At 54.0% G+C, this 15,875-nt stretch overlaps 1 protein-coding gene across 1 annotated transcript in view; it reads left to right on the top strand.

Annotated features, from left to right (window-relative positions):
* LOC136962546 (electrogenic aspartate/glutamate antiporter SLC25A13, mitochondrial) overlaps positions 1–15,875 on the top strand; it is a 34,874-nt gene that overhangs the window by 12,455 nt on the left and 6,544 nt on the right. The window contains exons 6-14 of the mRNA XM_067256339.1: positions 2,077–2,223; positions 4,308–4,446; positions 5,487–5,580; positions 6,487–6,571; positions 8,103–8,187; positions 8,840–8,998; positions 10,391–10,443; positions 10,693–10,773; positions 14,756–14,896. Coding sequence (XP_067112440.1) covers positions 2,077–2,223; positions 4,308–4,446; positions 5,487–5,580; positions 6,487–6,571; positions 8,103–8,187; positions 8,840–8,998; positions 10,391–10,443; positions 10,693–10,773; positions 14,756–14,896 — 984 coding nt within the window. The remainder of the gene's footprint in view (positions 1–2,076; positions 2,224–4,307; positions 4,447–5,486; positions 5,581–6,486; positions 6,572–8,102; positions 8,188–8,839; positions 8,999–10,390; positions 10,444–10,692; positions 10,774–14,755; positions 14,897–15,875) is intronic.

The raw sequence follows: 15,875 nt of genomic DNA, 5'->3' as shown, positions 1-15,875 counted from the left end.
AGGGGAGGGGGGTGGTAGTGAGAGGGGGTGGTAGGGGAGGGGGGTGGTAGTGAGAGGGGGTGGTAGGGGAGGGGGGTGGTAGTGAGAGGGGGTGGTAGGGGAGGGGGTGGTAGGGGAGGGGGGTGGTAGTGAGAGGGGGTGGGTAGGGGAGGGGGGTGGTAGTGAGAGGGGGTGGGTAGGGGAGGGGGTGGGTTGGGGAGGGGGGTGGTAGTGAGAGGGGGTGGTAGTGAGGGTGGGGTGGGTAGGGGAGGGGGGTGGTAGTGAGAGGGGGTGGTAGTGAGAGGGGGTGGTAGGGGAGGGGGTGGTAGGGGAGGGGGGTGGTAGTGAGAGGGGGTGGTAGTGAGAGGGGTGGTAGGGGAGGGGGGGTGGTAGTGAGAGGGGGTGGTAGGGGAGGGGGGGTGGTAGTGAGAGGGGGGTGGTAGGGGAGGGGGGTGGTAGTGAGAGGGGGGGTAGGGGAGGGGGTGGTAGTGAGAGGGGGTGGGTAGTGAGAGGGGGTGGTAGGGAGGGGGTGGTAGTGAGAGGGGGTGGTAGTGAGAGGGGGTGGTAGGGAGGGGGTGGTAGTGAGAGGGGGAGTGCCAGCACTGAAGCCCAGCAGAAGTGGCTGGTCATGTGTTTATTGGAATCCAACAACAATTAAAGGACCCGTAAAACACTGGAGGTTCTGATTGCTGGCTGTGGAGAAGGCCCACCCTCCCTCCCCCTCCAGGAGAAAGCCACCCTCTCTTGGCCCCCCCCCCCCCCCCCCCCCCCCCCCCCCCCCCCCCCCCCCCCCAAAATAAGAACTATGTCTCCAGAACGGTCCCAGTTGCTGCGAGGTAAAGCTTGTTTTAAGAGGCCGGGGTCTTGAAGCGGCCTGGATCAGGACCACAGTTGTTGTCTCTGCGGTGGCAGAGTCTCTTCTACCTCAGGAGCTGGCAAGCACCCTAACTGCACTCTCTCGCTCTCTCTCTCTCTCTCTCTCCCTTTCTTCCCTCCCTCTGTTGTGACTTCTGTTTTCTTTAGCTTTTTGTATCTACCGATATCAGCGGCCCCTTTCGCCCCCCCTGCCGGGCTGTTAGACGTGTGCCCCCCCCCCAGTATCTTGACGTGGCAGTTAGACGGAGCCTCGGCGCTCCTTCCCTCCCCTCGCCATTCAGCTCCTCGCGGGCGCCAGTCTTCTTAAGAAGCTCTGGACGAACACGCTCCCCTCTGCTGAATACCTGTCACTCTCACTGACATAGGAGGGTTTTTTCACACACTACCATTTTTTGTGCGCCTTTCAGAAGTTCCCTTTTAAGTGAATGATCGTTTTTGGAACTCTTAAGAGTCGCATTTGGGAAAATCATTAGATTTAACAAATGATTCCCTTCACAAAAACCTGGACAGAAGTGTTTTGATGTGACAGTTATTTTGAGGTGCGTATGAAGAGTAATGCATACACACGCAAAAAAAACGCTTCCAGTCTTACACACACAGTGAGGAGGCAGTAGAGTTTGAGGTGTGTTCACGGGCTCTCTATAGACCTGTGGTCGCAGGTACCTGATAATGACTTAATTTCAAATCCCTGTTGGAGAGTTCCTATGGGCTTGCTTTTTCCCTGTTGACACGTCCATAGAGGAAGATGGGAGTGTGTGTGTGCTTGAGTGTAAAGTGAGCATTTGGGTGATTAGACAGCCTGTGTGGTGTGTGTACCCCGGAGTACCTTTTAATAGGGGGTTTGAGATGGTGTGAAAAACACCAAGTCACACAGCAGCAACATGGTGAGGGGAGGGAGGGAGATGGAGGAGAGGGAGATGGAGGAGGGAGGGAGATGGAGGGAGGGAGATGGAGGGAGGGAGGGAGATGGAGGAGAGAGGGAGATGGAGGGAGGGAGATGGAGAGAGATGGAGGAGAGAGGGAGATGGAGGGAGGGAGATGGAGGAAGGGAGATGGAGAGAGATGGAGAGAGTTAGGGAGGGAAATGAAGAGAGATGACTTGAACTCCTTATTTCTGGGGTGATGGGGGGAGGAGTCTTAATGTGAGTGTTTGTGAGTGTGTGTTATGCTAGTGTGTGTTGCACCCATGCGTGTGTTAACCCGTGTGTGTGTGTGGTGCAGGAAATGCAGCTGGAGCACGCCCGGCAGGCGTTTGTCCAGAGCGACCGGACACACAACGGGACCATCTCTGCTCTGGACTTCAGGGACGTCATGGTCACCATCCGTCCTCACATGCTCACACCCTTCGTAGAGCAGTGTCTGGTGGCGGTAAGACCACGCTGAGCTTAACCCTGACCCTCACCCTCTTCTACTTCTCTCCGTCTCTCACATTCTATCTCTCCCTCTCTCCCTCCTCCCATCTCCTTCTCCTCCACTCCTTTTCTCATAACCTTCCTCCTCTCCTTCCGTTTCCTGTGATTAACTACAGCCTGTGTACAGTGTGCTACAGTGCTGTCCTGTGTACAGTGTGCTGCAGTGCTGTCCTGTGTAGTGTGCTACAGTGCTGTCCTGTGTACAGTGTGCTACAGTGCTGTCCTGTGTAGTGTGCTACAGTGCTGTCCTGTGTACAGTGTGCTACAGTGCTGTCCTGTGTACAGTGTGCTACAGTGCTGTCCTGTGTACAGTGTGCTGCAGTGCTGTCCTGTGTAGTGTGCTACAGTGCTGTCCTGTGTACAGTGTGTTGCAGTGCTGTCCTGTGTACAGTGTGCTACAGTACTGTCCTGTGTACAGTGTGCTACAGTACTGTCCTGTGTACAGTGTGCTGCAGTGCTGTCCTGTGTACAGTGTGCTGCAGTGCTGTCCTGTGTACAGTGTGCTACAGTGCTGTCCTGTGTACAGTGTGCTGCAGTGCTGTCCTGTGCAGGGTCTGGCTGGGCGTCACAGACAGGCCTACATCACAATATCTCCAGCTAGCTTCATCCCTCTCCTGCTCCCCAGCCAGCCCACACCACGTCTGAGTGTGGCAAAGCAAACAGCGCCATCTAGTGATAACCCTGTTCTTTCTCCGGTCTCCCCCCCCCCCTGACCTCGCCACCTTTAATAGAGCAGAAGTGGATTTGTGTTGATGTTCTATCCAGCCTGGCTAGCTCCTTCCCTGGAGGGTGTGGGGCGAGGCAGTCCTCTCTCCCTGGGGTGGATGAAGGGACCTGGGCTAGCTGCTGTGGGGATCTGGAATGTGAACACCCAGCTCCTCATCTCCTCCTCCTGTTTTAATACGCTACCTCGTTCTATTTTCTCACTGGTTTTTACGACATCCCCCCCTCTTCATTAAAAGAACTTAATTAAACAGATCCCAACGCAGCTCTTTGAAGGCTCACGCTTTCTTCTCCCGGTGCTAAACAGGGGGTTTGTTTACGTTTGGCTGTGGGGTGTGAGGGGATACGACGTGGTGGGCATTAGCTAGCTAGTTAGCCATGTTCCCTCTCCACTGCGGTGTGAGCGTGTGTGAGAAAGAGAGAGTGGGGCAGACAGTAGTTGTGAGTATTGAATTAGCCCCAGTTTGGAGTGAAGCTGTTGTGTCCTGCCTGAGCGTGGTGGCTGAGCGTGGCGGCTGAACGTGGCGGCTGAACGTGGTGGCTGAGCGTGGTGGCTGAGCGTGGTGGCTGAACGTGGTGGCTGAGCGTGGCGGCTGAGCGTGGCGGCTGAACGTGGTGGCTGAGCGTGGTGGCTGAGCGTGGTGGCTGAACGTGGTGGCTGAACGTGGTGGCTGAACGTGGTGGCTGAACGTGGTGGCTGAACGTGGTGGCTGAGCGTGGTTGTGTCTGGGACAGTCTGTACGGCGTGTCTCTGCTTGGCAGGATCGACGTGTGAGCTGCTCTGTTTGCAGTTTCTGTGTGTGGTTGTTTCTGAGTGTGGTTATGGGAACAGGGGAGCAGGGGAATGGGAGTGTCTCTGAAACCCTTATTCTTTTTTGGCCCTTCCCCTTTCTGGCCTTTCCCTCGTGTAGTCAAGTGCTAGGAATGTGTTTGTGAATAATAACATGTTTGTAAATAATAATGTGTTGAGACGCTTTCATCCTAAGCGACGTGCAGGGCTGGAGATATGAACCTGGTGAGCTCTTCAGGGAGGGAGGGAGTCAGGTGGCTTAGCGGTGAGGGAGTCGGGCTAGTAATATGAAGGTTGCCAGTTAGATTCCCGGCCGTGAAAAATGACGTTGTGTCCTTGGGCAAGGCACTTCACCCTACTTGCCTCGGGGGAATGTCCCTGTACTTACTGTAAGTCGCTCTGGATAAGAGCGTCTGCTAAATGACTAAATGTAAATGTCTTCAAAAGTAAAATGCTCTTCCTCAGAGCTGAACATAATCCCCTCGCCCATTCTTTCCCTTTCTCCCCCCCCCCCCACCTCCCCCCAGGTTGCCGGGGGCAGTACATCTCACCAGGTCAGCTTCGCATACTTTAATGGCTTCAACTCTCTGCTCAACAACATGGAGCTCATTAGGAAGATCTACACCACACTGGCGGGAAACCGCAAAGACGTGGAAGTCACTAAAGGTACACACATGGACACACTCACACACACACACACACAGTGTGTTTACTTGCTTCATGATTGTTTTTGTTAGCTCCTCCTGTGGGATGTGACTGGCCGGTCTGAACCAGTCCCAGCGGACACATTTACAGTTACCCACAATGCCTAGCAGCGTAGGTGGCGGGTGTGTGTGTGTGTCTCGTCTTCATCTCTCCTCAGACCTAGTTCTCCCACCAGCCGACCCCTCTAGACACACTCTGTCCTCCAACCTAATGTGTTCGTTTAGCTTGAATCTGAAGCGACGTACAGTGTGTTTGTTGGGAGGGAGTCGAACCTTAGACTTCTTGAACTGCAACCAAATGCTCTAGCACTGAGCTACCCCCCTTCCCCCAAGGTCATGGTTCGTGGTCTCTGGGTCTGGCTGTGATGGGATCTGGATGTTATCGGGGGTGTGGGCCGGGTCTAACCCTAACCCGGGGCGGTTCCCTCTGGGGATGGTCTGGGTGGGCGGGGCTGGTCCGGGTGGGCGGGGCTGGTCCGGGTGGGCGGGCGGGGCTGGTCCGGGTGGGCGGGGCTGGTCTGGGCCGTAGTCATCAGGCCTTTCCTATGGGACTGGTGCATGCAGAACTCCACCTCTCTCTCTCTTTCTCTCTCATCATCTCTCTCTCTTCTTCTCTCTTCATCTCTCTCTCTTCCTCTCTCTCTTCCTCTCTTCCTCTCTCCCTTTCTCTCTTCCTCTCTCCCTTTCTTTCTTCATCTCTCTCTCTTCCTCTCTCTTCATCTCTCTCTCTTCCTCTCTCTCTTCCTCTCCCTCTCTCTTCCTCTCTCCCTTTCTCTCTTCCTCTCCCTCTCTCTTCCTCTCTCCCTTTCTCTCTTCCTCTCTCCCTCTCTCTCTTCATCTCTCTCTCTCTCTTCCTCTCTCTCTCTCTTCCTCTCTCCCTTTCTCTCTTCCTCTCCCTCTCTCTTCCTCTCTCCCTTTCTCTCTTCCTCTCTCCCTCTCTCTCTTCATCTCTCTCTCTCTCTTCCTCTCTCTCTCTGGTGGATGGTGTCCCCTGGTTGACAGAGGAGTTCATCATGGCGGCTCAGAGGTTCGGTCAGGTCACTCCCATGGAGGTGGACATCCTGTTCCAGCTGGCCGACCTGTCTGAGCCCAGGGGGTGAGTCTCACACACACACACAGTGCAAGATGAGTCATCATGGCCCTCCAGGCTGCTAGTTTGAATAGAGAGTGTTCTCTCAGTATTAAAGTACACACACACACAGACACAGACACACACACACACACACAAAGCCTTGTGTGGGAATGACGTTAGCGCCGTCTACCCCAGGCCTGTTCTTTCCTGAGGGGCTCAAACACTTTCCCACACCTGACTCCCCTCCCTTTCCCCTTCACCCCTCCTAGCCCTGTACCAGCACCCCTGACCCAGAGCAGGGGGTACCCCAGCACCCCTGACCCAGAGGTACCCACCCAGGGTACTGTAACTGTACCAGGACTAAACTCTGTCTGGCTCACTGGGGCCGAGTACCTGATTATTATTTCTGGAGGGCAACAAGATACTTTAATAGTCCTCCTCAGCTCTGATTGGAGATGGGGGAGATAATTGCTCCAATAATCTGAGAGGGGAGGGAGGGGGAGGGGGTTCAGTGATCTGGGAAGCCTGGGAACATCCCTGAGATGTAATGTGGAAGGGTTATGGACATGGAACCAATGTTCCCTGTACTATTAGGATATGGAGAAGGAGGAGAGGGATGAGGAGGAGGAAGATGGGGAGGAGAGGGATGGGGAGGAAGAGGAGGTGAAGAAGGAGAAGGTGAAGAAGGAAGAGGACAGAGACAGGGAGAAGGAGCAGGGGCTCTCCAGATCAGATATCAAACCATCAGACTGTTTGATGTGGAAGTCCAAGGAGAAAGTCTGAGGCAGAGGTGAAACTATAAGCTGCAGAAATAAGTGTCTCAAAAGCAGCCAGCCTCCCTCCCCCCTCCCTCCCTCCTCACCCCTCCCTCTCTTTCCTCCTCCTCCCCCGACTAACTACAACCATGTCTTCATCCTCCCCCCTCCCCAGTCGTGTGGGTCTGGTCGACATAAAGAAGATCGCTCCGCTGCAGGAAGGAGCCCTTCCCTTCCACCTGGCAGAGGTCCAGAGGCAGGTACGCACACAGGGCGCCACCAGGAAATGAAGGCTTGTTGACATATTTGCAGCAGCCATTTTTTGGGGTGGCATTTCTGCCTTGATTGACTTATTTCTGACATAGATAGTGAGTCTGGAGAGGACAGGAACCTTGCGTAGAGAGAAAGAGACAAAGAGAGAGACAGACAGAGAGAGAGACAGACAGAGAGAGACAGACAGAGAGAGAGAGACAGACAGACAGAGAGAGAGAGAAAGAGACAAAGAGAGAGAGAGACAGAGGATGACATGCAGTAAAGGGCTTGGGCAGGATTCAAACCCAAGCTGCTGTGGTGAGGCATCAGCCTACATGGTGCTTGGCGTTAGTCCGGTGAGCCGGCAGGCTGGGCCGGCGCAGGCAGGGCCGGCGCAGGCAGGGCCGGCGCAGGCAGGGCCGGAGCAGGCAGGGCCGGAGCAGGCAGGGCCGGAGCAGGCAGGGCCGGAGCAGGCAGGGCCGGAGCAGGCAGGGCCGGAGCAGGCAGGGCCAGAGCAGGGTTCCCGGCTACAGACGCCAGTCCCACCACAATGAGACGCTTTTGGGCTGTGGTCTGGCCTCAAGGGCTGCCGGCCAGATCCGTCTTTCTCCCTCTCTTTCCTTATTTTTCTCTCTTTTTCTCTCTCTTCTCTCTCTCTTCCTTTCTCCTGTCTTTGCTCTCTCTCTCTCTCTTCCTCTCTTTCTTTCTTTCCACCCTCTCAATCACTCATTCACACACACACAAACTCACACACATTCCTTCTCCCTCTCTCCTCGTTCCAGTCTCCACAGCCCCAGGGCCTGGGGGGAGGGTGAGGAGGGGTGGAGTCTCTCTGGGTCACAGGGTACCGAACGCTAACATGGTGATTGGCGGTGGAGTGTGTGTGTGTGTGTGGGGGGGGGGGGGGTTAAGTATGGCTCTGACAGGTGGAGTCCCCCTCCACGCCCTCCAAAACCACCCCCCTTCCTGAACCTTTCCCTTCCCAGGGATGAGTGGCCATGGCTGGGCAGACCAGACCACAGCTAGCTGGTGAGGAGGACAGGAGGTAAAGGTTCCCATGGCTACCTCTGGCTGTCTCTAACACAGTTTGCAGCCGCCTCCTCTTGACTGGTGGGAATGTGGTGGGCTCCTACCTGGTGGTGTCCTACCTGGTGGTGTCCTACCTGGTGGGCTCCTACCTGGTTGGCTCCTACCTGGTGGGCTCCTACCTGGTGGGCTCCTACCTGGTGGTGTCCTATCTGGTGGTGTCCTATCTGGTGGTGTCCTACCTGGTGGGCTCCTACCTGGTGTTGTCCTACATGGTGGGCTCCTACCTGGTGGGCTCCTACCTGGTGGTGTCCTACCTGGCCGAGGGCTGGCAGGGATGTGGAAGCACTAACCCTCTGAGCTTGAGGATTATTTCTGGATGATTGTGATTGAATGAATTCACTCTCTTCCCGGTGGTACTGATGTGAATATGGGTTTGTTGTCTAAACATTCACCCATGTATCTGTCTCTGTCTTTTCTCCCGCTCTCTCTCCCACCTCCTGACGGGTGCAGCAGTCAGGCGGGGGCTCTTCTCGTACGGTTCTGGTCCAGGTGGCTGAGTCGGCCTACAGGTTCACCCTGGGCTCAGTGGCAGGAGGTGAGTAGGTCTCACCAAGTCACAGCCCTACCTGCCCTCTTACTGCCCCCTTACTGCTCCCTACCTGCCCCAAACCTACACCCCTGCCCCTCCCCAGTTGCACTCACCTGCCCCCTGACCTGCCCCCCCCCCCTCCCCACCTTTTCCTAGTAAGAAAAGAAGGGAGGGGAGGAGGACAAAGGCTCTCCTCATCTCTTCTGCTGCAGGCTGGAGCGCTCTTCCCTCCTCCCCTCCCCTCCCCCTCCTCCCCTCCTCCCCTCCCCCCCCTGGGAGGATACTGAGGGGAGTTCTTTGTGCGTCTGACTGATCAGAGGAGTTGGGGGTGAGGGGGGTCTTGTGTTTGGCTCTAGGACCCCCGCCCCCCTCCCTGTGTCCCCTTCCTCCCACCCCACCCAAGGGAGACAGGTTAATTTGGAGGTAGCGCCCCAAAGACCATCCCCTTTTAATTAAAGCTGTCACTTTGTGTTTGTGTGGGGGAGTGTATAGGTGTGTGTGTAGGTGTGGGTGTGTAGGTATGTGTGTGTAGGTATGTGTGTGTAGGTGTGTGTCCAGTCACCTCCTCCTTTCAGAGTGGTTCTGTATAAGGTTGGCAGAAGGTTTGACACCTTCTTAAATGTGAGCAGTTACAAGACACAATCTATCCCCCCTCCAGCTGTGGGAGCTACAGCGGTCTACCCCATCGACCTGGTGAAGACTCGCATGCAGAACCAGCGCACCACCGGCTCTCTGGTGGGAGAGCTCATGTACAAGAACAGCATCGACTGCTTCAGGAAGGTGGTGCGCTACGAAGGAGTGTTCGGCCTCTACAGAGGTCAGAGAGCACGCATACATACACACAGTGACATACTCACGCATACACACACATTATAGAGGTACAAGTGTTAGCAGCTAGAAAGGTCTGTATCTCAGGGTCTTAAAGATCAGAAATCATCCCTAAAGGAGAGCAGGAAGAGGGCGGAGGAGAGGGGAAGAGAGGAGAGGGAGGAGAGGGGAAGAGAGGGGAAGAGAGGAGAGGGAGGAGAGGGGAAGAGAGGAGAGGGAGGAGAAGAGAGGAGAGGGGAAGAGAGGAGAGGGAGGAGAGGGGAAGAGAGGAGAGGGAGGAGAAGAGAGGAGAGGGGAAGAGAGGAGAGGGAGGAGAGGGGAAGAGAGGAGAGGGAGGAGAGAGGGAGGAGAGGAGAGGGAGGAGAAGAGAGGAGAGGAGGAAGATGGGGGGGCGTATGGGTTCACATTCTCCCTGACCTGGCTGCTTTGAAGAGATTAAAGGGGGGGGGGGGGGGAACAGGAGAGGGAGGGGGGACAATACAAAAGCCATGCAAAGCCACATACCTGCAGTCCCTCTGACACAATACCGGCGCGTCCCTGTCTCATACCAACCATCCCATAATAGCTACCTGGCCAGATTGGGGGAGGGGAGGGAGGGGGGAAGGGGTTGTAGGACAATGGAAGATCAGGTTGTTTGGAATGTAGGGTGGGCTTCCTCTTAGAACGGTCTGGAATTATGATTGGCAGGTGAGACAGACAGACAGACCAAGCCATTATGCAGGCTGGCAGACAGGCAGGCAGGCAGGCATCGCCACGGAAACCACTCGTAAACAAAACACCAAGGATAAAGACCCTGACTTTTACAGGAGCTCAGGCAGATCTAGTACCAAATCAATACGTCCCCCCTGGCCCGCTGCCCCCCTGGCCCGCTGCCCCCCTGGCCCGCTGCCCCCCAGGCCCCCCTGGCCCCCTGCACCAACATTAACACTTCTGTTTGTGAGTCCCAGTCCATCCAGCAGCCTGCGTGGTGATATGTTTGTTCTCCTGTGTGAGGGGGCTTTTGCTAGTCCTTTATGCCTCTATAAACACACACACACACACACACACACTGAACGGTTGAGTTTGTTTGTGACTGGAGGTGGCTGGGTGGTCGGGGTAGGGGCTTGTTGCATTTGAGTTTGATTATTTCGTTTATTTTTACCCGGCTGGAACTCCTCGGGTTGTAATTGAGGGCTTTGTAAACTTCTGGTCAGGGTGTTTTATTTGGTTCCATGTTTTTCTATTTCAGGACACGTGTGTGTGTTTCTGTGTGTGTGTGTGTGTGTTTTTCCACCCCTTGTTTCACTGCTACTCAGTTGATTCCCTGATGTTCATAGGGGGCACAGGCCTACTGTAAGTGAATGTGTATTTGTTTACGTGTGTGTGTGTGTTCTAATGACAGGCCTGGTACCACAGCTACTGGGCGTCGCCCCGGAGAAAGCCATAAAGCTGACAGTAAGTAACACACACACACATTCTCTCACACACTCTCACACACAGGCACTCTCACACACACACACACACAGGCACACACACTCCATGTGTTTGGTTTGTGTGTCAGTCATGATGATGCTGAAGTGGTGTGATGCTGCAGGAAGACATGAGTTCAGTACAGCTCCTGTCTCTTTGTAAGAGACAGGAGCTGTCTGATTGGTTCCTAGGTGAATGACTCTCTCTGTAAGGAGCGTTCTGATTGGTTCCTAGGTGAATGACTTTGTCAGAGGGAAGGCCAGGCAGAAGGATGGAAGTGTTCCTCTTCCTGCTGAGATACTGTCTGGAGCATGTGTAAGTATCTCACACACACTCACTTACTCACGCTCTCTCACACCGCACAAACACACACACTCACATGTACGTGCACTCACACACTCTCAAACACTCTCACCCCCCACCCCCCCTCTCTGGAACTGGCTACAGTCTGGACTGGTCCTGATCTGGACTGGTCTTGGTCCTGGTCTGGACTGGTCCTGGTCCTGGTAAGGGTCTGGTCCTTGTCCTGGGCTGGTCCTGGTCCTGGTAAGGTTCTGGTCCTGGTCTTGGTCCTTGTCCTGGGCTGGTCCTGTTCTGGTCTGTTCCTGGTCCTTGTTCTGGTCTGGACTGGTCTTGGTCCTGGTCTGGTCCTGGTAAGGTTCTGGTCTGAGTGAAGTTTGCTGTTTGTTGACCCAACATGTCCTAAGCTCTGCTCTGAGATCTGGGGATTTGAAGACTCACACACACACACACACACACTCGGGATGGAGACAGGGTTGCTACCTGATCCCCCCTCCTCCCCCTCCCCTCCCCCGCCCCATCGTGTGTTTGATCACTGACCTGTCCCCCCCCCCCTCCCCCTGAGCTCCTCTCTATGAAAGGCACTCTTTCTCCCCCAGACCTGGTTTAATGCTGAGCACCAAAGCACAGCATTTAACCATCCACAAGTCATTAACTACGTCCACCATGGCCTCCCTCCTTGCCTGCCTGCGTGTGTGTGTGTCCATGTGTGATCGAATAGTGCGGATGAGTAATAAAAATGGGTGTGTGTGTGTGTTTGGGTATTTGATGAGGTATGGTGTGTAACACAATTTTTATATTTCAGATCAGAAAGTGGTGGTGAATATTAGTGGCGTTTGTTCTGCTGTATGGGGCACACACACACACAGATGAGTGTGTGAGAGGAGAGGGAGGTGGGGGGAGGGAGGAGGAGAGTAAATGGAGGAGTGCAGGGGAGTGAGGATAGATGGATCTTTCCTCCTCTGAGTCGTTCTGACAGCTGCTTTCATCCTGGCTGCTCTCCTGGTGTTAGTGCTGGCGCGCAGCTTGGCTTTTATCACACACACACTCTCACAGACACACACACACTGACACTCACACACACATTCTCACACACACTCTTACGCACGCACGCACTCACTCACAGTCTCATGCACACGCACGCACAGTGAGTATTAGTGCCCAAGCTAAGTTATTCTGTAAGCACACGCGACCTGTTGAGGGAGTGTTCAGGAGCAGCAGCAGGAGGTGTGTTTATATCAGGAGGCTGGGAGAGTGTTGGTTGGCCCTTGGCGACCAGAGACCCGGACGTTTAGGAGGACAGGAAGAGGGAGAGAAGGAGAGGAGAGAGAGGTAGGAGACTGACATTCTGTAAGAGCTTTTAGGGTCAGATAAAATAGGCCTGGATCTCTTGCTCTCCTTGGCCTCCTCTCCCCTCCACTCTCCCTTCTCTCCTCCTCACCTCCCTCCCATTCTCCCCTCCCTTCCTCCCCTCTCCTCTCCCCCTCCGCTCCCTTCCTCCCCTCTCCTCTCCCCCCACCTCCCCCTCCCTTCCTCCCCTCTCCTCTCCCCCCACCTCCCCCTCCCTTCCTCCCCTCTCCTCTCCCCCCACCTCCCCCTCCGCTCCCTTCCTCCCCTCTCCTCTCCCCCCACCTCCCCCTCCGCTCCCTTCCTCCCCTCTCCTCTCCCCCCACCTCCCCCTCCGCTCCCTTCCTCCCCTCTCCTCTCCCCCCCCCTCCCCCGCAGCCTCAACACAAAGCTCCACCAGTGAGTGTTGCCAGGTTGTAATGATTATTTGCTAAGACCGGCATGCTCTGTTGAATCTGGCTGGATGCTTATCTGCTGGCCCTGGTCCTGGTTTCAGGAGCTGGTTCCTCAGAAGCGACCCAGGACCTCAGAGGAGCGGCAGGGAGACACATACAGGAAGCTTTGTCCTTAGTCCTGCTGTACTGAAGCACTTAGTCTCTGTAAAGGACTCTGATATGCATGGGGGGCTCTCCAAGCCTTTGTGACGGGGGGGGTGATTCAGCTCCACTGTAAATTGTTAAAAGATTTATCAGAACGTTTAACACTCCGTCTACACACACACACAGGTACGTACGTGTGTGTGCATAATGGATGCCTAGCAAGTCTCCTGGCGTTTTTGCAAGTGTTCGAAGGTATTAATGGAGGGTGGCTAATATTTAGTCCTGCCGCTAAGCTATTGTTTGTCTTTCCAAAGTATACCGCCTGAGGTTGTCTGTGTGTGTGTGTCTGCGTGTGCGGAGGCGTGTAGAGGCGTGTGCGTATGCAGACACGCAAGTCGCTTACGTGAAAGTGTGGTTGAGGGGTCTACACACACACACACTCACATGCACACACACTCACCCCCCCCCCCCCCCCCCCCCCCCCCAGAGTGCTGAAGCGTGTATGAGGAGCCTGGGGGATCAGCTTGCCTTGTAATTACCTGCTAACATCATCCTACTGCTCACCCTGTCTCTCTGCAGTCACACCTGTCTCTTGATCTGTCTCTCCCTCTCTGTCTCTCTGTCTCTCTCTCTCCGTCTCTCTGTCTCTCTCTCTCCGTCTCTCTCTCTCTGTCTCTCTCTCCGTCTCTCTCTCTGTCTCTCTCTGCCTCTCTGCAGTCACACCTGTCTGTCTCTTTGTCTCTCTCTCTCATTCTCTCCCTCTCTCTGTCTATTCCTCTACTGTCTATGTTTTCTATCTGTGGATCGCTGGCTGATCTACATATATACAGTTTATGTACTGTATATATATATATATGATATACAGGATATCTGTATATAATGCCGACGTGTCCTTGGGGAAGCATCAGGGTCTGGCTGCTCCCATGTCCAAACGTCTCATTAGTTATCCCTTAATAATACAACTACATAAGTTGTCTGAAGCACCTCTAATTCCCCGTGTATCCCACCTCACTGATGGGGCAATACTTCCCCATTAAGCTGTTAGTTACCAAATAGCATGAAGGATCATGAAAAGTGCAGTGAGCAGCAACCCACTGTTTCCTGGCTCCCTCTCTTTATCTTAGGACAACACAAACACACACACCTGCACACACACATACCTGCACACACATACCTGCACACACACACCTGCACACACAAACGCATGCACACAACTGCAAGGCCTTCAACTAGGTGATCTGGATCTGTGCTCTAATGCTTTTAAAGTGGCGACCAGACCCTCACTATTCTGCATACTGGACGTGTGTTTGATGCGTCCTGTAAGATAGTCAGCTGTACACACAGTCCTACATTCAGAGATGGGGGAGGGAGGGAAAGGAGGGGAGGGAGGGAAAGGAGGGGAGGGAGGGAAAGGAGAAACAACAAACAGAACAGGCCCCATTTGAGCAGAGAAGGACTCCATGGAAACCGATTTCTATCTAATTGCACCGCCTTCTGAATGCAGCCGCGGTAACCAACGGCAACAAGGGAGAGTGGATCGAGAGAGAGGGAAATAAAAGGGATACAAAGTGAGAGAGACTACAAAATGAAGAAGAAGAAAAAGACAGTAGGAGGAGCAGGAGAGAGGGACAGAAGAAGAAGAAAGCAGAGATGGAGAGAGAGTAACCAGGCTCACCTGCACCCTGGACAAGACACTCTCACACACACTCACACACATAAACACTCTCAGACACAATCTCACACACACACTGTCACACACACTCTCACACACACACTTTCACACACACACAAATCTGGGTCCCCGGACTGTTTCAATAGGAAGACTTGAAGCCAAGCCCCCCTGTTGGAGTATCTCATCACTGCTGGTTGTGAAACAGTGTGACTGCGCCTCTGTCTGATGCAGGTGACTTGTTGCTACGGTGATGCCACCTGACAGAAGAGTGTGTCTTAATGGTTTTGGTTACGTACCTACACTGTGTGTGTGTTTATACGAGAAAACACTTTGCATCAGCATCTATACAATACCCTGAAACTAATCCCTCTTCTCTCCTGTGTGTGTGCATGCCTGTTTGTGCATGCCTGTGTGCGTGTGTGTGTGCGCGTGTGTCCAGGCGGGAGGATCCCAGGTGATCTTCACCAACCCTCTGGAGATCGTGAAGATCCGTCTGCAGGTAGCAGGAGAGATCACCACTGGCCCTCGTGTCAGCGCCCTGTCTGTCATCAGAGACCTGGGCTTCCTGGGGCTCTATAAGGTCTGTACACACACACTTACTGTACACGCATGTTACTGCACGGTGATGTACCGTGGACATGGTAGTCGCTGACCCATCTCTCAATCATGACAACTTCCTGGCTGTACAGGAAATCGATGTTAGTGTCCTGAAGGTGTTCAGCTGTCCTCAGACCTGCTTCCTGATAGGATGGCTGTTGGCTCCCCTCAGCTTGGGTCTCAGTCGAACACCAAAGAGGGACAATTCATCATAAGCTACACTTAACCCTAATTGCTGTAATTGCCATTTTTCACAAAGCGGGGGTTACAGTGCCTTACGTCAAAATATTAGTATGATATAATATTACGCACCCCACACCTCAGTGCCGGGCACCAAATATTATTACAGTAGAGCTCATTCTGACCACCTACCACCTCAGTTTGGACAGAACCCATCCCCATCACATACACACACACACCCGCACACATACACACACACACTCGCATACACACTCCATTAGTGTTGTTGTGATTGGGATGCTAATGGCTCCTGAGCCAGACTCTCTCCTGCTGACAAGCAGGTAGCTAGCATTAGCAACTGAATCGGAGCACAACCCCAGGGGTTTAAATAAAGTTTATTTGAATTGAGGTGACCCTCAGGCCCATGTTAGTGTAAGGAATGAGAAATCAAGGGGACCCTAACAAAGGCCATGGTAGTATTGTTAACCCAGCCCCAGCCTGGAGGGACCAGCCTCTGTGTGTTCAGACTCCTGATGGTGTGGTTTGGAGATGAATAAGGAGCCCTGATCGATGACTGGGATTCTGAAAACCCTTTTAAAGAGCTGTGATTGGTCCTTGCGATGATTGCGATGATTATGATGAGTCATGTGACCCAGACTTGGATGCCTATGTGTGTGTGTGTGTGTGTGTGTGTGTGTAAAAGTCTTTGTGTGTGCATGAGAATACTTAACCTGGTGCCTTGTCTGAGTCGGTCTGTCTGCCTGTCTGTCTGTCTGTCTGCC

The sequence above is a fragment of the Osmerus mordax genome, chromosome 18 (assembly GCF_038355195.1).
Source record: "Osmerus mordax isolate fOsmMor3 chromosome 18, fOsmMor3.pri, whole genome shotgun sequence".
Taxonomy (NCBI): domain Eukaryota; kingdom Metazoa; phylum Chordata; class Actinopteri; order Osmeriformes; family Osmeridae; genus Osmerus; species Osmerus mordax.
This window is presented reverse-complemented; position numbering and strand designations above follow the sequence as displayed.